General features: G+C 44.1%; 1 protein-coding gene across 4 annotated transcripts; it reads left to right on the plus strand.

Annotated features, from left to right (window-relative positions):
• The first annotated feature begins 3,364 nt into the window (after window positions 1–3,364).
• On the plus strand, window positions 3,365–23,166 carry msl1a (MSL complex subunit 1a). 4 transcript variants are annotated; one of them, XM_068013467.1, is made up of 9 exons: window positions 4,083–4,167; window positions 6,133–6,286; window positions 7,061–7,284; window positions 8,710–9,089; window positions 10,834–10,898; window positions 15,526–15,593; window positions 20,269–20,393; window positions 20,608–20,680; window positions 21,824–23,166. In XM_068013467.1, the coding sequence occupies exons 2-9, from the start codon at window positions 6,140–6,142 to the stop codon at window positions 21,912–21,914; spliced, it is 1,173 nt and encodes a 390-aa protein (XP_067869568.1). In that variant the 5' UTR covers window positions 4,083–4,167; window positions 6,133–6,139; the 3' UTR covers window positions 21,915–23,166. The 4 variants fall into 4 exon arrangements, with proteins under 4 accessions (XP_067869566.1, XP_067869568.1, XP_067869567.1 ...); XM_068013466.1 differs by lacking the exon at window positions 4,083–4,167 and adding an exon at window positions 4,212–4,660; XM_068013465.1 differs by lacking the exon at window positions 6,133–6,286 and having other exon boundaries at window positions 3,365–4,167.
• The last annotated feature ends 251 nt before the right edge of the window (window positions 23,167–23,417 follow it).

Consider the following 23,417-nt stretch of genomic DNA (forward strand, 5'->3'; position numbering starts at 1 on the left):
TGCAGGGGTATCAGTGTGAGACTGCAGCAAGGGGCAGTGAGTGGATATCTCAGTGTGGCACTGCAGCATGGGGCAGTGAGTAGTATATCTCAGTTGGAGACTGCAGCAAGGGGCACTGACTGGGTATCTCAGTGTGACTGCAGCATGGAGGCAGTGAGTGCTGTATCTCAATGGGAGGCTGCAGCATGGGGACAATGAGTGGGTATCTCAGTGGGAGACTGGAGCAAGGGGCAGTGAGCGGTATATCTCAATGTGAGACTGCAGCAAGGGCAGTGAGTGGAGACCTCAGTGAGAAAATGCAGCATTGGGGTAGTGAGCAGGTATCTCAGTGGGAGATTGCAGCATGGGGGCAGTGAGTGGGTATCTTAATGTGAGACTGCAGCATGGGGGCAGTGAGGAGTCAATCTCAGTGGGAGACTGCAGTATGGGGGCAGTGAGTGGTCTATCCCAGTGAGAGACTGCAGCAAGGAGCAGTGAGTGGTCTATCTCAGTGTGACTGCAGCATGGGGGCAGTGAGGAGTCAATCTCAGTAGGAGACTGCAGCATGGGGGCAGCGAGTGGTCTATCCCAGTGGGAGACTGCAGCATGGGGGAAGCGAGTGGTTTATCCCAGTGGGAGACTGCAGCATGGGGGCAGCGAGTGGTTTATCCCAGTGGGAGACTGCAGCATGGGGGCAGCGAGTGGTTTATCCCAGTGGGAGACTGCAGCATGGGGGCAGCGAGTGGTTTATCCCAGTGGGAGACTGCAGCATGGGGGCAGCGAGTGGTCTATCCCAGTGGGAGACTGCAGCATAGGGGAAGCGAGTGGTTTATCCCAGTGGGAGACTGCAGCATGGGGGCAGCGAGTGGTCTATCCCAGTGGGAGACTGCAGCATAGGGGAAGCGAGTGGTTTATCCCAGTGGGAGACTGCAGCATAGGGGAAGCGAGTGGTTTATCCCAGTGGGAGACTGCAGCATAGGAGAAGCGAGTGGTTTATCCCGGTGGGAGACTGCAGCATGGGGGCAGCGAGTGGTCTATCCCGGTGGGAGACTGCAGCATAGGGGAAGCGAGTGGTTTATCCCAGTGGGAGACTGCAGCATGGGGGCAGCGAGTGGTTTATCCCAGTGGGAGACTGCAGCATGGGGGCAGCGAGTGGTTTATCCCAGTGGGAGACTGCAGCATAGGGGAAGCGAGTGGTTTATCCCAGTGGGAGACTGCAGCATAGGGGAAGCGAGTGGTTTATCCCAGTGGGAGACTGCAGCATGGGGGCAGCGAGTGGTCTATCCCAGTGGGAGACTGCAGCATAGGGGAAGCGAGTGGTTTATCCCAGTGGGAGACTGCAGCATGGGGGCAGCGAGTGGTCTACCCCAGTGGGAGACTGCAGCATAGGGGAAGCGAGTGGTTTATCCCAGTGGGAGACTGCAGCATAGGGGAAGCGAGTGGTTTATCCCAGTGGGAGACTGCAGCATGTGGGCAGCGAGTGGTTTATCCCAGTGGGAGACTGCAGCATAGGGGAAGCGAGTGGTTTATCCCAGTGGGAGACTGCAGCATAGGGGAAGCGAGTGGTTTATCCCAGTGGGAGACTGCAGCATGGGGGCAGCGAGTGGTTTATCCCAGTGGGAGACTGCAGCATAGGGGAAGCGAGTGGTTTATCCCAGTGGGAGACTGCAGCATAGGGGAAGCGAGTGGTTTATCCCAGTGGGAGACTGCAGCATAGGGGAAGCGAGTGGTTTATCCCAGTGGGAGACTGCAGTATAGGGGAAGCGAGTGGTTTATCCCAGTGGGAGACTGCAGCATAGGAGAAGCGAGTGGTTTATCCCGGTGGGAGACTGCAGCATGGGGGCAGCGAGTGGTCTATCCCGGTGGGAGACTGCAGCATAGGGGAAGCGAGTGGTTTATCCCAGTGGGAGACTGCAGCATGGGGGCAGCGAGTGGTTTATCCCAGTGGGAGACTGCAGCATAGGGGAAGCGAGTGGTTTATCCCGGTGAGAGACTGCAGCATAGGGGAAGCGAGTGGTTTATCCCAGTGGGAGACTGCAGCATGGGGGCAGCGAGTGGTCTATCCCAGTGGGAGACTGCAGCATAGGGGAAGCGAGTGGTTTATCCCAGTGGGAGACTGCAGCATGTGGGCAGCGAGTGGTTTATCCCAGTGGGAGACTGCAGCATAGGGGAAGCGAGTGGTTTATCCCAGTGGGAGACTGCAGCATAGGGGAAGCGAGTGGTTTATCCCAGTGGGAGACTGCAGCATGGGGGCAGCGAGTGGTTTATCCCAGTGGGAGACTGCAGCATAGGGGAAGCGAGTGGTTTATCCCAGTGGGAGACTGCAGCATAGGGGAAGCGAGTGGTTTATCCCAGTGGGAGACTGCAGCATAGGGGAAGCGAGTGGTTTATCCCAGTGGGAGACTGCAGTATAGGGGAAGCGAGTGGTTTATCCCAGTGGGAGACTGCAGCATAGGAGAAGCGAGTGGTTTATCCCGGTGGGAGACTGCAGCATGGGGGCAGCGAGTGGTCTATCCCGGTGGGAGACTGCAGCATAGGGGAAGCGAGTGGTTTATCCCAGTGGGAGACTGCAGCATGGGGGCAGCGAGTGGTTTATCCCAGTGGGAGACTGCAGCATGGGGGCAGCGAGTGGTCTATCCCGGTGGGAGACTGCAGCATAGGGGAAGCGAGTGGTTTATCCCGGTGGGAGACTGCAGCATAGGGGAAGCGAGTGGTTTATCCCAGTGGGAGACTGCAGCATGGGGGCAGCGAGTGGTCTATCCCAGTGGGAGACTGCAGCATAGGGGAAGCGAGTGGTTTATCCCAGTGGGAGACTGCAGCATGGGGGCAGCGAGTGGTTTATCCCAGTGGGAGACTGCAGCATGGGGGCAGCGAGTGGTCTATCCCGGTGGGAGACTGCAGCATAGGGGAAGCGAGTGGTTTATCCCGGTGGGAGACTGCAGCATAGGGGAAGCGAGTGGTTTATCCCAGTGGGAGACTGCAGCATGGGGGCAGCGAGTGGTCTATCCCAGTGGGAGACTGCAGCATAGGGGAAGCGAGTGGTTTATCCCAGTGGGAGACTGCAGCATGGGGGCAGCGAGTGGTTTATCCCAGTGGGAGACTGCAGCATGGGGGAAGCGAGTGGTTTATCCCAGTGGGAGACTGCAGCATGGGGGAAGCGAGTGGTTTATCCCAGTGGGAGACTGCAGCATAGGGGAAGCGAGTGGTTTATCCCAGTGGGAGACTGCAGCATAGGGGAAGCGAGTGGTTTATCCCAGTGGGAGACTGCAGCAAGCGGCCGTCTGAATGTGTGCTGCTTCCTCCCACGTGACCGTGCGTGAGCCGGCGCATGCGCGCTGCCTGGCGGCTCCCTGAGCCGAGGCTGAGGGGAAAACAAACTGGGAGGTAGAGCGAAGGGAAGCGGGGGTGGGGGGGTTGGGAAGGAGGAGACACCGGGGCCAGGTCGGGCCAGGACAAGCACAGACATGAATGAATAACCATAATAAAAAAAAGACACAGAATAAAAGCAGCTGGCCGCAGCGCGGGGCGACTCCGCCCCGGGAATCAAACAGAGTCCCGGGAGAGGCTCCGAGCCTCTGAGGGGAAATCGGCCGCCGAAGGAAACGGGGACAAGCCGCCCGCCGGGCCGGGACCCAGCCACTGCCAGGCCCGGGTCGAAGCCGGCGCACACCCCGGCGGGCCATGACAATGAAGCCGGGCCTGCTGAAGCAGCCGGGCGGGGTGGCGGAGGCCGAGAAGCGGGCGGCGGACTACTCGACGGCGGGGACAAAGGAGCTCGACGGCGGAGGGGGTGGAGAAGTGGGCGACGAGGCCCTGGGATCCGGCGGGGACGCTCCGACCAAAGGCAGCCGCAAGATGAACGGTGGCGACGCTAAAGCGGGCAAAGGGAGCCGGGCGTCCTGGGGCCGAGGAGCGGCTGTCCCCGCCGGCGGAGGTGGTGGTGGCGGCGGAGGAGGTGTGGGCCGCGGGCCTGGGGAAGACAGTACGCCGGTGCCTAGTGTGGAGACTGTACACTGGGGGAAGGTGAAGAAGCAGCAACAGCTGCAGCCGCCGCAGGGCCCGGGCCCCAGTCAGAGCGCTCGCCTCAAGCAGATCGTCCTCCTGCAGCTCGACCTGATCGAACAGCAACAGCAGCAGCTCCAGCTTAAGGAGAGGGAGATCGACGAGCTGAAGGCCGAGAAAGAGACGGTGAGGAAAATAAAATGGCGGAAGCGCATTAAAATGCCTAATGATAACAATGACGGGCGTTATGTGCCGGGGCTTCGGGAACCATCTTAGAGGCTGTTAAAATGGCGGCTGGCGAAGCGCCGCGGGGCTCGCTGGGAGATGTAGTCTGTGGATCCGAACCAGTCATTGGTATCTGGGGGTGTGATGTCATAGTTGACTACATTTCCCAAGCTGCTCGGGGGCATGGCTGGGGTGGGCGAGCGACAAGCTGGACGGCTAGTTGGTCGCGGAATGATGACATTTTTGGCTCGCTCTCTGCCTTCCTGCCTGGCCTATAATTCAAAGTCTTTGGGAAAGAGAGCTCCATTTCTTTCTTTCTTTCTTTAAAACCAGATGAAAGGGCGGCTTCAGATGCTACATTTCTGCATATGTTTCCCTGTATAGGTCTTAATTAGCACTGCCCATGGTGCTCTTCAGTATTTTTGCCATTTACAGAGATGCCTCATATGTACAAGTATGTTTGCTTCAACTGTTCTGTTTGAGAATTGAATGATAGAAAATGGTTTGTGTCCCAGACATCAATAAATATGGGGGACTTTTTGGTTGCATTGTTTATTTTGCAATCGAGTATCTATTTGGAGTGGTGTAAAGCACCAAACTTAGACAGTTTATATCTAAGTAATAAATATGGGCAGAAGTACATTGTGCTGCCATCTATGTAATTTATTACAATGCTAATGTGTTCACTGGTAAGTTTATTTTGGCAAATTTGTCATTTATAAAAAAATAAATCTTGCTATTAAAATGTTGCAACATTGGTTGTATAACACTTTTCTTTCAAATCAGCACCTTGTGCTCAAACCGTTTTTGGTTTCATTTCAGTTAGATTCCAGCAGTCTCTGCAAACAGTGCCTTAGGGACCTGCTTAACATACAAAAATGTCAATTGTGGATGTTCTCTATTTGGTTAGCAATTTTTTTTACATTGCCAATGGTAAATTATTAATCCCAAATCCTGAGAAACTCAGCAATTCTGCTAGAAAGAAAGGCATTCTGGCTAATGTAAAAGCCTTTTATTAGTCCTCTGTGTAGGTTTGAAACTTCTCCTGTACTAAGTACTGTAGTGCTTATTCTTAATGAGGATGTTGCAGTGAGCTTGCATCGAACATCAGCTTTTTAAAATTTGAAACAGAAGTTAAGACGTATTGTAGAATGTATTTTGGGGGGGAGGAATTAAAGTAAGAAATGTTGCATTATCATGATTCATATGACCATTAGGATTTTTCTTAAAATTGTGTATCTTACTGGAAAAGTGGGTTACTTCTGCCTTCATTAGGGTGTTGAATATCCCTTCATTTTTCAATTTGAGCGGAGATAAAATGGAAGGGGGCACGGAGTAACAAGGTTGGTTTAAATATTAACCTTGAAAACCTGCGTTCTTCTTCAACCCAGCTTGATAGGATGAAAGTCATTTTTTCTGCGAGGGTCTTGAAATTCTTTTTATACAACTGTCTCAATCCAGTTCTGAGTAAAAACCGACCACAGCTCAAAAGTACCACTAACTTTGAAATTTAGGTTGACGCAAGCAATAGCACCAGAAATCAAATGTGTACCATCTCTCGGCTCTCGAGTTGCTGAATGCAAAAATAAACTTTAGAAAGGCCATTAAATGAATGTAGGTGTTAGTTATGTACCTTAATCTTATTCCCAGCAAGAATATCCTAGATAATCATTGCTTATTATAAAAAAGTCACATTTGGAAAACATCCCACTGGGAAAGTTGATCAGTTACAGACTCGACATCACCGGTGAAATGTGTTTATTTTGATGGCGATGCGAAGGACGTTTGTTGTGGAGCAGAGCACTTATCCTGTGGAAAATAGTGTCTTGAGTCAAAGGAAATAGTTGAATAGATGTTCTGTAATATTTTGAACTTATTTACTTTTCTAAAGCTGACCACAATAAACCTGCAGCATTATATTTACAGGTTTTATATGAGCTGGCAAAACCGATTTCCTTCAGGGTTTAAAAATGAGCAAATAAAAAGCTGTGCACTGCACTTTCACTACCTCAAGAACGCACCTAATCAGTCCCCAGCTGCAAACATTCAGTTTATCTTGGGACTTCAATGTTTAACAATGGTTTGTATGCTTTTCAATCATCATGCCCATGAAATAGCTAATCGCAAGTGGCGCGAGACATTACGATACTTGCAGCTGATTGTAGTATGCTAGTTTTACAAATTTGAAAAAGATCATGTTGTACTATAATCAATGGGGGAAGGTGATTAACAGCCATATTGTATCTCAATCTTCATGTAATGTTTCAACCATTACATTTATTATTTCACTATAGATTAAAAATAATACTGGAAATCTGAACTAAAACAGAAAATGCTGAAAATATACAGGAAAAATTAATATTTCAGACGTGACCTATTATCAGAATTTCCAGTATTGACGACTTTTTTGTTATTGTGGTTGTAAATGTGTATTATGTCTGAATGATTTTCCTGTTAGTTTATGCATTTTAAATTTATAATGAAAACTGTCAATGTAAATTTGTCCTACTGTGTTTACACCTTCCTGCCACCGAAGGCACTACAGCAGCACTACTGGCAGGAGGGTGTAAATGCAGCATAATATATTTACATAGGTAATTTCAGTTATAAATGTGGATATAGGAGTTTCTACCAAAAATATGAAAATAAGGACAGAATGTATGACTTTAAAATGGGGCTAAATTACATCTGAAACTCTGGTTGAATTATCTCCTGCCCTGTAACTCTGCTTCACCTGAAGACCATGCTTGGTTTTAACTACCTATGTGCAATTCCACTGGAGATTGTCTTGTAATATTGGAAACACCTATTTTAAAATACAAGACACTTCAGGTCTTCAATTTTTTTTATATAGCTTCTGGCTCGTCTTGAGCGCATGGAAAGGAGGATGCAGTTGGTGAAAAAAGAGAATGAAAAGGACAAGCACCGATTTGTACAAACTGTGGATGGGACTGAGGAGAAGAATGCAACCGAACTGGAGAAAATCCAGCCAGAGCATCAACAGATCACCCCTGAACAGCCTCTTGTTCAGGCGCCGAGCAACCGAACGGAAACGCACTCTGGGAAGGGATACAAAAGGTACTCAGTACTTCATAGACAGACTCTCGAGTTTAGTTTAGTAGTTTTACTAAAGGCGGTATGGATTTTGTGGAAAATGGCAGTATTCCTTCCCCCGCTTCCCAGCCCCATCAATCAAATTTGGCAAATGTTGGATTACGGATTACAAGAAAGAAAATGCATTACAAAAGTTTTTTTAAAAAAATTGAAAATAACACTCAAACTGAAATGTAAGATGTCTGATCCCTTATAACTGGTGGTTCGACATTGCAAAAATACAGCACTTATTAAAAGAGCTATCCTGGTCACCATGGCAATGGAATAATTTATGGTGTATTTTCTTTAAAGCCAGCTCGCTTTAGACTATATTTAGACAATTTATGTTATCGTAACTTATTCCTATGCATCCATTTCAGTTAAGGATTCCTCTAATCTTTTAGGGTGAAGTAGGAGTTGGGTGTACTTGTGATGAGAGAGGGAATTGAAAGGAATGCTGAGAATTTAAGTAGGTGGGTCAAAAAAGGATAGCTTTTTGGATTGAATAGTCTTTCCTGGATCCTAGAAATCTGGCATTCCTAATCCTGTTTGTGCACCAACTAGTGAGTCCAGCTCTTTACTCAGCAGGGAGGGTTTGAGATGCTGGTTTTCATGGATTTTTCTCTCCACTTGTCATTTCTCAGTTTTTAATCAGGCACAGAATATGAGGAATATTTTTGTTTGAGCTTGTTACTTCGTGCAGCTGCTCTTCCCTCTCTCCTGTGCTGGCTGCCCATGATGTTTGTGGAAAGATAAAAGTGGGTCAAGGGGGGAAAAAACCCACATTGATCCCACTCCTTTCTTTAGGTAGAGTATCCCACTCAACAGCAGAGCTGTGTGGTTGGTGGAATAGAATTTCACCAGGTGCCAGAAATTCAGCATCTGATCTGAGACAGTGGGGAATAAGAATCTTATCTGCAGGACTACTAGGTCAAGGTTACGAATGCAGGTAATGTGATTCTTGCAGGAGGTCCTACACTGTAAAATAGAAATCATCTTTAAACAAAGCTACAAATCCCCCACACCCTCATTTTACCACTTGCAGTTCAAAACAACCCTTGTACTAATGCTTTCTCGCCTCCTTCTCTCCTCTTCCAGATACACACAATTTAAGTCCTAGGGAGTGTACTATATATGATCAGGCTGAGGTGAAGAATCACCGTTCTCCCTTGAATGTGTGGCACATGTTACAGTGTACTGCACTACCCAGCAAAGCCATTTCCTAAAATAAAATACAGAATAATTGCTATAATAGACATTTTTATGCGAATAGAAGCTTCTATCTCTTTCTCAGCAATTACTGCAAAATACAAGTGTCTGGCTGTCCTGGTTATAGAATTATGTTTAGTGTAGATCTTGGCCAGTAATTTTCTAAAAACTATACTATTTATGGCTTTTGATTGAACTCAGGAAATCTGCACTAGGAACAACAGAAAGAAAAGCACCAGTGAAAAAACTTGCAGCTGAATTCTCAAGAGTGCGGACAAAACTGGCCAAATCCTCTCCACTCCGACAGGCCTCGAGCAGCCCTTTACCTGACAAAGTTTCAAAACGAGAACTGCGAAGTAAAGAAACTCCAGAGAAATCCAAATCTCAGACTGAGGGAGTCTACAAACCTTCAACCACATTAAAGACTCCAGGTCTACCCACCAGCAAAGATCAGCCAATTTCTAATGACATAGAAGAGGAGCCATACCTCTGTACCACTGAGATGTACCTGTGTCGGTGGCATCAGCGGCCACCCTCTCCTCTACGAGAACCTTCACCCAAGAAGGAAGAAACTGTAGCAAGTTAGTATAAAGAGCATGATAATCTAGCGGCCTTAGTATCTTCAGTAAATGGCCTGATAATGAGGGGAAAAGTCCAAGTCTTTAAGTAGTTGCTTTTGTTTGTTGGCAGACTGGTTACGGAACTGAAAGGTGAGAAACGGTTCAGGTTTGTTTTTTGGTGTGGTTTGTCAATCTAATTGTATTATGAGAATATGTCAATCGTCCACATTAATAGGTGCAGTATGATAGAGATGACCTCTCGTTCTACCACTATCTTTATTGTGTGATTTAATAGATTGTAGCAGAGGTCTTTAGTCTTCTGCTTAAAGATGCAGAGATGATGGGTATAGCTCGGGTGTCACAGATCATTTGGTAGAACCTAATTTTCCATGATTTTTAGTTCTCCGCACCCCCCCCCCCCCCCCGCCCTCTTCGTGTGTCTCCTGAAGTTCTTGAAACTATTCTGTGATAGACTACCATGAGCACCAATTAGCTTTTGGTATCTTGTCTAAATGATCTATTACACATATGAGAACTTCAGCGTATTGTTCAAAAATGGGACACAGTGATTGTCAGTAGGCTGTCTAGTGAGACTGTGTGGCCGAGTTCAGTTCTATCATCCCTCAGCTTTCACAGGCACCTTTGGTGCATGGGGTCACTGAGTAGCTACCAAAAATGGCAACTCTGGCTTTTTAAAATCACTTTTTCCCCTGACTCCCAAACCTAGATTACTAAGGGCAGATGTTGTCCTGGTTATGATCATCTAATTTCAGCAAGACTGAAGGTTTGAGCTTACAACCTTGCTGCTATGAGTTGCTCATATACTTGCGTAGATAAACGCACTGAGCTACTGGGTGAGCTGACATCGATTTTTAAAAAAACGTTTGCTCTACCTGTGCAAAATGCACTGGTAAACCCCGGATTCAGGCCCATTCTGCCTGGGGAACAGAAGTTTAAGAGAATATTAGGGAGATGGGACTATTCCAACAACCATGCTGCTGTGTTAAAACTACAGAATCAATAACATTGTCTTTCTGGGGAGGTGGGGAAGGAAGTGCTGAACTGCAAATTTCACAGCCACGAAGGCAGTAAAGTATTTGATGCCACTTCAACATTGCATCAAGAAATTGGCCTATTTACCCAACAGCTCAATTTTCAAAGCAGCACCAGCAGGAAGCCAATTTATTTCCTGCTGTTGGGAAAGGCAGCGCTTCATTCATCCGTGCTCGTGCACACCAATAGAGTGATGCTCACCAGCCTTCATCTGCCAGTGCATTTTTAATGATTGACCAGAGCAGACTTTTATTAAAATCTGAATTGTGGCACAGGGAATCCTACAAAGCTCTTTTTGAATTTGAGAGCTTGCTGTGTTAGGCTGGAGCAAATAGGTAGTATATTTCTGCCTTGTTTATGATTCTTGGAGTTTTAAATTTTTATGCCAATGAAACAAAATGCTAAAATATTTTTTGAGTGGGCTGACAGAGTAAGAGGTGGGTTACTGTGCTACAGGGATATGAAAACTGAGGCACAAGATGACACTCACCAGCATTCCTAATTTTTGTAGGCTGTGTCCCTTAGTGTGTGGTTTAGAGGTATGATCAAAAGCAAGAAGTATTGTAGTTTGAATAATGGGTAATAGGTCCCACTCTGTACAGTATTAGCAGTACTGGCTGCGAGTAAGCTTGACTGAACCCTGCAGTAAAGTGTTTCAAAGCAGAGATTTAAACCTGGTCTTTTTCTTTCATTAAATCTTGTTTCTTTGTAGTTCCGTCCTGGAAAGAACACTCGGCAGAGCCCCTCAGAGACCTGCAACCTGATGAAATAATTGAGGTATAGCAACAAAATGTGGGAGCATTTAATGGTGTCTTGTCTTTTTTTTTTGTTGCTTTCCAGAATGATTTTCTATTTCACCTCGAGCACTTTCACGTGATGAATTGTTTTAGATAAACAGGATCCAGCTCTGGTTGGTAATTGCACCCTGGGGTGCGCATGGTATGTCCTCGCTACCTGCCCCACCCAAACTGATTGACCAAATCGTCCATATGACTGAGTATGGCCACCGCATCCAGGCCACTTTATTGAAAATGTGGGTTGTGTGGTGACCTTAGTGAATAGGAAAGGTGTAACAATTAATCGTTATTAAATATAAAGATGGCCTGAGTTTGTGAGGCAGTGCCTTCAGATATACAGCTGAAGGAGAGCAGAACCTACAGTTAGTAGCAATAGTTGTTTTTTTTTTCTACTTCTGTAAGGGTTTGAAATAAGTATCCCTTTATGATACTTTCTGACCAAATGTGGTTGAATTTAATTGAAAACTCGAGTTTTTGAAATAAGAAAGGTAATTGTTGAAACCTGGAAAAGTATAAAATTCATTTTCGGCAGAAACTTACTATTGAATATTTGTGCATGCTTGTGCATTCTTATAGTTACTACCAAACACCCATTGTGTGCTACCTCCCTCCCCAACTTTAAGCTTCCTCAGTACTTGCATCTTTAATCATGATCACTTCCTCTTACTGCTTGGTGTCCACTGCTTTCTCCCCCATCACCCCCCAACCACACAATGTAAAGAACTGTGGGACATTTTGGTATGTGAAATAGGCTGTATGACTGCTAGTTGATTGCTGTTAACAAGTGGAATAACAGCCAGGCTTGTTCTAGTACCTTTTCATTCTCTTCCTCCTTCATAATTGCAATGATTTTTTTAAAAAAAAGGTTGCTGCTCTGTTTGATTGAGGGGATTAAAATATAGACACTCCACAATATTGGTGGCTATGGCAGATGGAGCTGACTGTCAGCAGTCTTGGTTTATCAATTGCATCAACCAGTAGCCATCTGATGGGAAGCAGGCACTGTCACTGTTGGGAAGATAGCTGGCTACCGCTGGTGCAGAGTCCTTAACTCTTTGAGCACTGAGTCGGCTTTCATTTTTTTTTCTGTCTTCAACTGGTTGTAACATAAAATGACTGTACATTTTCACCATAAAATACATGAAATTCATCATTTGAGTTGTCCTGCACTGTATCATATTTGCACAGATTGAAGTCACATTATTTAATGAAAATGGAGTCCATTGCTTTACTACTTCTGATTTGATTACTGGGATTACCAGTGAACAATTTTCAGATCCATGATACTGGTGTAATGTTGCAGTGCAACAGAATTGGTTGCCTGGCAGCGAAGGAATTCTATTTCCACAGATAACTAGGATAACCTCTAGTGGCAGGAATCTGCTGCTGCAACATTACAACATGACACAAAGAATATCCTTGAGGTAAAATGTCTGCCATCATGAACACTGATGCAGTCCCCTTCTGAAAGTCTCATTTCTCACTGGTTACAGCAACGCCAAAAGAAACATATTACCATTTTCCAGTGAAAGGGATCTAAGACTGCTTTCAAATGTTGTTAAATGTTACTGTATCTAATTATTTTAAAATCATTTAACCCAGGCATGTAAGTTTTGATGTTTTTAGCAAATACATAGTCAACAAATGATTTGAAAGTATGAAGAGCCCTTGAATAGTAAATGTGGCTCTGCATTCTTCCAGAGGTGGTACAGTGGACATCAGTGATAGGTTTAGGCTGAAATAAAAACAAGCAATGCTGGAAGTACTCAGCAGGTCTGGCAGCATCTGTGGAGAGAGAAGCAGAGTTAACGTTTCGGGTCAGTGTCTCTTCATCAGAACTGTTCTGATGAAGGGTCACTGACCTGAAATGTTAACTCTGCTTCTCTCTCCACAGATGCTGCCAGACCTGCTGAGTACTTCCAGCATTTCTTTTTATTTCCGATTTCCAGCATCTGCAGTATTTTGCTTTTATTATTATATAGGCTTAGGCTGCTTGTGTGCTGACGTTGAAAATTCAAGTGCTGTTTTCCGTCCACACACTGTATATGCTTTACAAAACTGCAGTGCTTCATAGGAACTTAAAGATGCTTCAGATATTTTGTTACTTTTCCACAACTCATGATAGAAAACATCAGTTGGCATCACAGGGCATGCTTTTCCATTGTGAGGATCAGTGTATCACCAAATCATTTGGATCAAAGTTACAGCAAGAAAAACATCATTTGGCTTGAAGATGAGCTGCATAGCCCTGCACATTTTCTTTTAAAAGGGTGAAGAGGATAGATTACCTCACTGGAGCAGTTTTTAGATTGCCTTGGGCGGTTACTGTTTAAAAAGCCAGTTTTAGAAACAACTATTAGATGTTCCTAATAGTGCAGGAAGTATCCAGATCACACGTTTGCACTAAAGGCATGCAGTACCTTCATTGAACTATCTGCTTATTTTGTTCATTGATTTTTCTAGTGTTAATTTCAACAGCAAGTTCTGGGCCCTTGTTTTGCTTCCTTTATCAGCTGAAACATCTCCACAGAATATAGTATCCAGTGTAGCAGGTGAAAATGGGATGTGAGCACGCTCTGAAAGTACTGATGTTTCACAATTAGTTAAGTGACTGAGTAACTTAACTGCATTTTAGCAGGATGCATTTTGTCATTATAAAATTCTTCACAAGAACGCAAAAATTAGGAGCAGGAGTAAGCCATTTGGTCCCTTAAGCCTGCTGTGCCATTTGATAAAATCATGGCTGATCTGATTGTGGCCTCAACTCCACTTTCCTGTCTGACAAGGGAGTCAAAGTTAAGGGAGGCAATCAAAAATCTGTCTAACTCAACCTTGAATATATTCAGTGACCCAGCTTCCACTGCTCTCTGGGATGAGAATTCCCCAGACTTGCTACCCTCAGAGAAAAAATTCTCCTCATCTCAGTCTTAAATGGGAGACCCCTAATTTTTAAACTGTCCCTTTAGTTCTAGACTCCCCCACAAGGGGAAACATCCTCTCCATATTCACCCAGTCAAGTCCCCTCAGGATCTTGTATGTTTCAATAAGATCACCTTCCATTCTTCTAAACTTCAATGGGTATAGGCCCAACCTGCTCAACCTTTCCTCATAAGATAACTGCTTCATCCCAGGGATCAGTCGAGTGAACCTTCTCTGAACTGCTAATGCAGTTATATCCTTTCTTAAGTAAGGAGACCAAAACTGTACACACTACTCCAGATGCGGTCTAACTAAGGTCCTGCACAGCTGTAGCAACATTTCTCTACTTTTATATTCAATTCCTCTTGCAATAAACACCAACATTCCATTTGCCTTCCTAAACACTTGCTGTACCTGCATTCTAATTTTTTGTGATTCATGGACCAGTACACCTAGATCACTCTACAGTAGAGTTCTGCAGTCTCCATTCAAATAATATACTGCTTTTCTACTTTTCCTGCCGAAATGGACAAGTTCATATTTTCCCACATTATACTCCATCTGCCACAGTTTTGCCCACTCACTTAACCTAACTAAATTCCTTTGCAGACTCTTCAAAACAGTCAGTTCTCTTTTTTTTTTAGTGCTGCCATACACGTGTAGCATTCTTGCGGTGACAACTTCAATGGTTTCCAGAGTCCGATTTACTTCTCAGTTGCAAATATCACTTTCAGTTCTATTGCTATCTACAGATGCTTTTTTTCCCCAATGTTCTCCCCTCTTTTCTGAAGTCACTGAATCAATCATTGGGGTACATTTGCACAGACAGTGCTTGCTTTCCTTACCCAAAGTGTCTGCTGCTTAATTTGTAAAACTTGATGATGGATGCCCGATGGCTATCACAGTTCTGTCATTACCCGATGTCCCCATATGTCCATTTTCTTTAGGGGTTACTGTAGAGAAGTCAGGAACTGGAATGTCCAGATGAGACCAGCTAACTTAATATTAATTCTTCTAAAATTAATTTCTTGCTATTTCAGTTCAACAAGTTGAAGTGGAACTGTTGACGTCCAGATATTTTTGCATGGTAGCCTTACTGAGTATGTATTATTTTAGAAAAACTGCACGTTATTGGAGAAACTTGGTGACTTAAATATCCACAAGAAGTTGAATGTTAGAAGAAATGATTTGATTACCAGCGTGTTGTGGTTATCTTAGTGAGACTGACCAGAGAAATCACAAATGTTAAAAGCATGAATAAATTCTGGTCAGTCCTGGAATGGAAATATTTGTGACATTTCTCTGTGTGCATGTGCACCCAAATATGATGGGGATGGCAGATTTTAATTGTTCTTGGTATTGTAATTAAATGCATAAAGACCACTGGTTTCACTTTTTTGTAAATGTCTGTTTCCACACAAGTGATGTAAGTGTGAATTGCTTATAGTAACACTTTTCCTGGAGATGTTCTTCTTACTTGATTCTTTTCCCCTTCTTCGTTTTACAACCCCCCACCCACCGCCCCAGCCCGAGGCTACAGGGAACATCCATAAACCCATAAACAGTTTGTCGACAATCATCTTGCCTGCCACAATTACAGGCTGATTCAACTGTGAATTGTGTGGAAATCTGGCAATATCTTTAGTGCTTTAAAAGTGAAGTTGTTCACTAACTTTTATTTATTTTAGAATTTAGATGACTGTGCGTTTGCGAAGCGACATGCAAAACTTGAGCTTGATGAGAAAAGAAGGAAAAGGTAATTGACATTTGAAAAGGTACCTGAGAACTTTGTACTTTAAATGATAAAATGAACCATGCTGATTTTAGGACCAGCTAATGTTTTTACCAGTTATTCACTAATTGAATAACTAATTCAATAATCACCAGGCTGATGCAGCTAGGTTAAAGAGATTGACTAGCTATATCCAGTGAACTGGAATTTTAAATGCGGTTTGTCACAAACTTGGCCACGTGTATTGAAATAGTACACTGGAGCTCAAGCCTTGCCGTTCTCCACCATGTTCACCAGTTTTCCCTGAAGCTATAGGATAAAGAGGGTTGGAATAGGAGGATAAGGCAAATGAATGCGTGGCTGAAGAGCTGGTGTAGGCGGGAGGGCTTCAGCTACTTGGACCATTGGGATCTCTTCTGGTGCAGAGGAGACCTGTACAAGAGGGACGGGGTGCATCTGAACTGGAAGGGGACCAATATCCTTGTGGGGAGGTTTGCTAGTACTACTCAGGAGGGTTTAAACTAGTCTGGCAGAGGGGTGGGACCCAAAGTAGTAGTCTCTCTGATAAGATGGTTGAGGCAAATGTAGAGGTTAAAGCAAGCCAATAGACAGGCCGGGCAGGGGCAGGACAGGGAGGTCTAGTAGGCTAAACTGCATTTACTTTCATGCAAGAAGCCTTACAGGTAAGGCAGATGAACTCAGAGTATGGATCGGTACGTGGGATTGTGATATAGCTATTACGGAAACGCGGTTGAGGGATGGGCAGGACTGGCAGCTCAAATTTCCAGGGTACAGATGCTTCCGGCGTGACAGAGGTGGAGGTAAGAGAGGAGGGGGAGTTGCATTATTGATTAGGGAGGACATCACAGCAGTACTTAGGGAGGATATCCCGGGGGGAACGTCCAATGAGGCCATATGGGTAGAACTTAGAAATAAGAAAGGGGTGATCACTTTGATGGGATTATACTGTAGGCCCCCCCATTAGTTAGAGGGAATTGGAGAAGCATATACGTAGGGAAATCACAGATAGGTGCAGGAATTATAGGGTTGTAATAGTAGGTGATTTTAACTTCCCTAATATTGACTGCGACTGCCTTAGTGCTAAGGGATCAGATGGAGAAGAATTTGTTAAGTGTCCAGAATAGTTTTCTGAAGCAGTATGTGGATGGCCCTACTAGAGAAGGGGCTTCACTCGACCTCCTCTTAGGAAATGAGGCTGGGCAAGTGGTCAGTGGGGGAGCACTTCGGGACCAGTGACCATAACTATTAGCTTCAAGATAGTTATGGAAAAGGATAGGACTGGTCTTCAAGTTGAAGTCCTAAATTGGGGGATGGCTAATTTCGATGGCATCAGACAGGAACTCTCAAAAGTTGAATGGGAGAGGCTGTTTACAGGTAAAGGGGTGTCTGGCAAGTGGGAGGCTTTTAAAAGTGAGATAGGAAGAGTTCAGGGCTGGCATGTTCCTTTAGATTGAAGGGCAAGGCTGGCAAGTTTAGGGAACCTTGGTTGATGAGGGATTTTGAGAGTCTGGTCAGGACAAAGAAGGAGGCATATGTCAGGTATAGGCAGCTGGGATCAAGTGAGTCCCTCGAGGAGTATAAGGGATGTAGGAGTACACTTAAGAAGGAAATTAAGAGTGCAAAAAGGGGCCATGAGATTTCCCTGGCAGATAAGATAAAGGAGAATCCTAAAAGATTCTATAAGTATATTAAGAGTAAAAGGGTAGCTAGGGAGAGAGTAGGTCCCCTTAAGGGTCAGTGTGGTAATCTATGTGTGGAGTCACGGGAAATGGGCGAGGTCTTAAATGAATACTTCTCGTCTGTTACCGTGGAGAAGGTCATGGAAGCTAGTGAGGTCAAGGGAGGGAACACCGATATCCTGGAGCGTATCAACATTACAAAGGAGGAGCTGTTGGAGGTTTTGAAGCGCATTAAGGTGGATAAATCCCCAGGGCCTGACGAGGTGTATCCTGGGAAGCAAGGGAGGAGATTGCTGGGGTCCTGGCAGAGATGTTTGTATCATCGTAAGCGACGGGTGAGGTACCTGAAGACTGGAGGATAGCTAATGTTGTGCCTTTATTTAAGAAGGGCAGCAAGGATAAGCCAGGGAACTTCAGACCGGTGAGCCTTACATCAGTGGTGGGAAAGTTATTGGAAGGGACTCTGAGAGACAGGATTTATACGCATTTGGAAAGGCAAGGTCTGATTAGGGATAGTCAGCATGGTTTTGTGCGTGGGAAATCATGTCTCACGAATTTGATTAAGTTTTTTGAGGAGGTGACCAAGAGGATTGACGAGTGCAGGGCGGTGGACGTCGTCTACTTGGACTTTAGCAAGGCTTTTGACAAGGTGCCGCATGGTAGGCTGGTCCGGAAGGTTTGAACACATGGGATCTAGGGTGAGCTAGCCAATTGGATACAAAATTGGCTTGGTGATGGGAGGCAGAGGGTGGTAGTGGAGGGTTATTTTTCAGATTGGAGGCCGGTGACCAGTGGTGTGCCGCAGGGATAGGTGCTGGGCCCTCTGTTGTTTGTCATATATATTAATGACTTGGATGAGAATGTAGGGGGCATGATTAGTAAGTTTGCAGATGACACCAAAATTGGTGGTATAGTGGACAGTGAAGAAGGTTGCCTAAGGTTACAACAGGATATAGATCAACTGGGAAAGTGGGCAAAGGATTGGCAAATGGAATTTCACGCAGACAAGTGTGAAGTGATGCATTTTGGGAAGTTAAACCAGGGCAGGACAAATACAGTGAATGGCAGGGCCCTGGGGAGTGTTGTTGAGCAGAGAGACCTAGGGGTGCAAGTACATAGTTCCCTGAAAGTGGCAACACAGGTAGACAGGGTGGTGAAGAAGGTGTATGGCATGCTTGCCTTCATCGGCCAAGGCATTGAGTACAAGAGTTGGGACGTTATGTTACGGTTGTACATAACGTTGGTTAGGCCGCATTTGGAGTACAGTGTGCAGTTCTGGTCGCCGCACTATAGGAAAGATGTGATTAAGCTAGAGAGGGTGCAGAAAAGATTCACAAGGTTGTTGCCTGGTTTGGAGGGCTTTAGTTATAAAGAGAGATTGCATAGGCTGTTTTCCCTAGAGCGAAGGAGGCTGAGAGGGGACATGATAGAGGTATATAAAATTATGAGATGCATAGATAGGGTAGATAGCCAGAGTCTGTTTCCTGTGGTAGGGGTGACTAAAACTAGAGGGCATAGATTTAAGGTGAGAGGGAGGAGGTTTAAAGGGGATCAAAAGGGTAAATTTTTCACACAAAGAATAGTGGGTATCTGGAATGAGCTGCCAGAGGAGATGGTGGAGGCAGGAACAGTAGCATCTGGACAGGTACTTGAATGAGTAAGGCATAGAGGGATATGGAATTAATGCAGGCAGGTGGGATTAGTATAGATAAGCATTATGGACGCGGTGGGCCGAAGGGCCTGTTTCTATGCTGTATGACTCTAAAGACTGTGGGGTGAAATCGACTTGATCAAGAAAGTGAGAAAATACCTACTTTCCTTCTAATGTAATTTCAATGGTTGCAACTTTGAAACATGTGATTTCTGAAAATTATATTTTATCAGGTTATTTGGAGAAAGGTAGGTGTTCTTCTGTCGTTGAGAGGAATTTCACCTGCAATAAAATACTTTTTTGGGGGAATGGAGCTTAAAACCTTGTTGTCCCTAATTATTATTTCTGCCTTTCTACATCTATGCTGGCATTTAATCAGGAAAACACGATGGACAGGTCTGCACATCCCAGACATTAAGTGCTATTCTCTCGCAATCAAATCAAGTGTGCTTTAAGAGGCAGGGGTGATACCTATTTTCTCTCGGGCAGTTATCTTCCTATTCTACTGACATGGAACACTTTTCAATTGTGAGACACTCAGTCTGGAGGCTTGGCTGAGAACTAGTACACTTGTCCACCGGGGATAAGGGAAAGCCCTAATTCTAATGTCCTACTTACCACAGAAATATGGAAGGTATTTCAGTTTCTAGAGAAGGTTATTTCCACACACTTTAAGGGATTTTGAATCCAGTGTGTTCACATATGACCTATTTGCCACTTGTCATATCAAAAAAAATATTGGTGATATTTGGGATAATTAAAAAAAATTGCCACTTAAGTCTTTTTCATTACATTGATATGAATTTGCACCCTCAATTCATCTGTACATCCATTTTTAATCTTATTTAAGTGGATTTTGAAGACTTCAGTACTGCAAAAGAAAAACAGGTTTGAGGTTCACTAGTGTGAGAAAAGTGAAAGTTAATTTTATGAGTATGATCTGGTTAGCCCACTTAACTATTGTTTGAGAGTTTTTTATTTAGTATTTCAGCACTGCTGCTTATAGCCTGGATTTTGATAATGCTATAATGTAATTGCTGCTGAGGAAATACCTTTCCTGGATTGTTCCCCCAGGGCAGCAGTTAATGTAAATAAAGGGCCGTGGCAGCACTGACTACCATTAATTTCTCTTGACTATGGGCAACAATAGAGGCCTGTAGTCTCTGTGCAGTTGTTACCTGTGCAATTGTTTTCTGGGGCTGGTGGTGTGGAATTTACCCTGCAGTGTAAATGGGACAAGTTCCATAGCACTAGGAGTTGCAGCATATTGTAAAACCACTTCAAGTGGAATCGTGTGCCGTTCTGATGGTTTCTGGTAACCTATATATTGTGTTTTTTTTCCCCCCAGGTGGGATATTCAGCGGATCAGGGAACAAAGGCTACTGCAACGTTTACAACTGCGGATGTATAAAAAGAAAGGAATTCAGGAATTGGAGCCAGAAATCCTGTCCTTTTTCCCTGAACCAGATGATGGTAGGCTTAAATACTGAGAGTTCTAAACAGTAATAGATATCAACTTCTGGATGTGTTGGAGAGAAAAACTTCACAAATGGGACACTCAGTTCCAGTTCTAGGGAACAAAGCCTTGGTAAAACCACATGTGACCTCCAACAAGTTTAAACTTTAAAAGTGGTTCTTAATATTTCAGTGTGCAACATTAAATAATTGTTTTCTCCTTACTCTGTAGTGGAATCTCTGGTAATTACCCCATTTCTACCCGTGGTGGCTTTTGGGAGACCTCTACCTAAGTTATCACAACAGTAAGTTTTTCATTGGCGTGCAATAAAATGACTGATTTATTTCTGTATGTGCTTTAATGTATCATTAATGAGTTGTTTATGCGTTGGACTTTTTAATATGTATTTTTACGATCATGATGAAAATTATAAAGCTCTCTCTACTTCAGCTCCCCCCTGCCGCCCAGTCCCAACCTCAACAAAACACCCCCTACTGCACCACAATGAAAATGTTTTCAGTTCTTGCTGCAGCCATCAAATGGGTCTACGAATGAGACTGGCAATTAATGCTATTTTGTGCTGTGGGACTACATTCACTAAAAGTTGCATTGGGAATGCCCAAATCCATTTTACAAATGATCACTTTATTGTTTTTATCAAAAGTGAAAGTACAAAGGAGAGCCAGGAAATGTAACCCCCTCATGTTGGGGATCATCATAATAAAATACTGGGAAATTTTGCTGTTCAGCCAATGAGCCAACTTTGAAGATGGTGAATAATATACAAAAGCTAAATATAAAATACAAATTAAACTGATTGGCAATAGGGTACAGGTTCAAACTAATAAAAAGCCACGTTAAAACTGATGTATCCAGGAAATTCTTCACACAGTGATCAATGTATGGAGTGGACTGGCAAGTAGAGCAGTGGATGCCCCAAAATAACCCTTGAATCATTTAAGAAACAGTTGAATGTTGCCACAGGAAAAATGAAGGTTCTTTCTGGATTGAGATAGATGGGCCAAATGGCCTCATTCATTTACATCTGTTTTTGTGCATGGAAGTAATTATTTTGAGCATGTGAGATTTTCTAGTTGCTTTCTCTTACTACTTTGTAATTAAACACTTAAAGGATGAACCAACCAAATACCATTAACAATTAAAAACCATTCTTAAGATATACAAATTATATTCTCCATACATTTCCCCCTCATCCTGTATTAAATCACCTGGGTCCAGTCATCCCTTCCTGTAACATTGGTGATTGGGGCTGGTATAGGTGATCTGGGACCATCACAGGAGATGTAGTGGCATCACATTCTACAAGGTACAATAAGTAGTCTGAAAATGAGCACCTCTTCTTGAGAGGAAATAAATTCCATTTGAAAGGATGACCAGTGTAATCCCAAAGTAAAACCATCTGCGACTTACCTCTCCTCTTCTGCAGGAACTTCGAGTTACCGTGGTTGGATGAGCGGAGCAGGTGCAGGATAGACATACAGAAGAAACAGACGCCACATCGAACATGCCGCAAATAGAAGCTTTGGACAAACATGTGACTTGCATACTGCCGAGTTACAAACTGTACTGCAAGCCAGCAGAGAGTTGACCGGCAGAGAGCTCTGTGGGTTTTCCGAAGAACCACCTGCCTGATGGCTCTCATTTAGTGTTTATATTGATGTTTATAATTGATCGTCGCTATATCAATAACTGAATAGTCTCGTCTCTTGCCTTTATACTTTCGCTTCTCTCATCGAAGTGAAAATCAATTATTTTTCCTGTATTTGTCTGTTGAATTCGGACAGAGAGTTTGGTCTGTTTTCGTCCATTATGCAGATTTGACTGTGTACAGAAAGATTTGAGATCTTGTACAGCAATCTCGCACCTTTTTTTAAAAAAAAGTTTGTGTTACGTAAAGATGTTGCAAACAGCTCTGCTTTCCGAGAATCGGTTATTTGTGTTTTTCCCAGATAATTCCTGCCTAACACATTGACTAAGACAACATATTAAGGAAACGGTATCCCTTTTGTCAACTTGTTAAACCTATGCCAACATTCCGTATCGCCTGGGGGAGAATTGACTAATTCATTGTGACAGATCACTGTCCTTTCTTCTAAATGCTGGGACCTGGGCTGGAAAATGGGTTAAGCGGAAGATGTAAATATCTTTGTTCTCACAATGTGCTGTATACTGCCCTTTCACTCGGAATCTGTGTTGAGATTCAGCCCAGCGAGAGAGAGAAAATGGCTGATTGAGGAATAGTACAAACTGCAAAAAACCATGTCCTTTCACTATTGGGACCTGTTTGCATCTAGCTGAGCACAAGAGGAATTTTCCATTTTTCACAGTTAATGGCTCTTTAAGTGAAATTTTAAATGGCTCAGAATCCAGTAGATCTAAATTCACAAGACACCTCAAGAGTCAACAATGAGAGAGAGAGAGAGCGGGGGACAATAGATAGACAATAGTGGTAGAGAAGGGGAATGGAAAATCCCATCGGTAGTGGACTGGACTGAGATGTTTTGAGGGAATGCTGTGAATTGTTCTGAATCGTGCTATGCCCAACCTATGGTTGATGCATCACTGGATGCTAAATGAGACTTTTTTTTTCACCCAGCACTATCACCTTTCAGATTATGAACGCACGAGTCCTGAAAGGAAGGGTATAGGCAAGCCTTTCAGGAAAATTTCTGTGTAGTTCAAGTCTTTTTTTTTTAAAAAACCCTCCAGTTTGAATGTTGTAACTTCTGTTTTGGTGGATGCACAAATAAACATGGCAGGTAACTTCTATACTCCTGTTACTTTCCTTGAGAAAACTCACATCATATCCACATAGAACCATTTTATGTTTAGTATCCGGAATATATTTAAAGTTTGGTGTGAGCTTGTATCAAGAGCAACTCCCATCTTTGGTGACAAAGTTGAAATCATAATGGCAGTTCTCCCACCCCTACCCTTTTTTTATGTTGGCTTTCTTGAAAGTAACAATTAGAAAGATTATCTTGTCTTTTTATGTCTTTCATGTCCTTGGGCATCCCAAA

The sequence above is a fragment of the Heterodontus francisci genome, chromosome 33 (genome assembly GCF_036365525.1).
Source record: "Heterodontus francisci isolate sHetFra1 chromosome 33, sHetFra1.hap1, whole genome shotgun sequence".
NCBI classification, from domain to species: domain Eukaryota; kingdom Metazoa; phylum Chordata; class Chondrichthyes; order Heterodontiformes; family Heterodontidae; genus Heterodontus; species Heterodontus francisci.

Excerpts from the sequence above, each read along its gene's own strand:
- msl1a (XM_068013465.1), top strand. The coding sequence starts at position 3,661 with ATGACAATGAAGCCGGGCCTGCTGAAGCAGCCGGGCGGGGTGGCGGAG. Across the intron at positions 9,090-10,833 it reads GAAGGAAGAAACTGTAGCAA|TTCCGTCCTGGAAAGAACAC; the intron begins GTTAGTATAAAG and ends GTTTCTTTGTAG. Across the intron at positions 10,899-15,525 it reads AACCTGATGAAATAATTGAG|AATTTAGATGACTGTGCGTT; the intron begins GTATAGCAACAA and ends TATTTATTTTAG.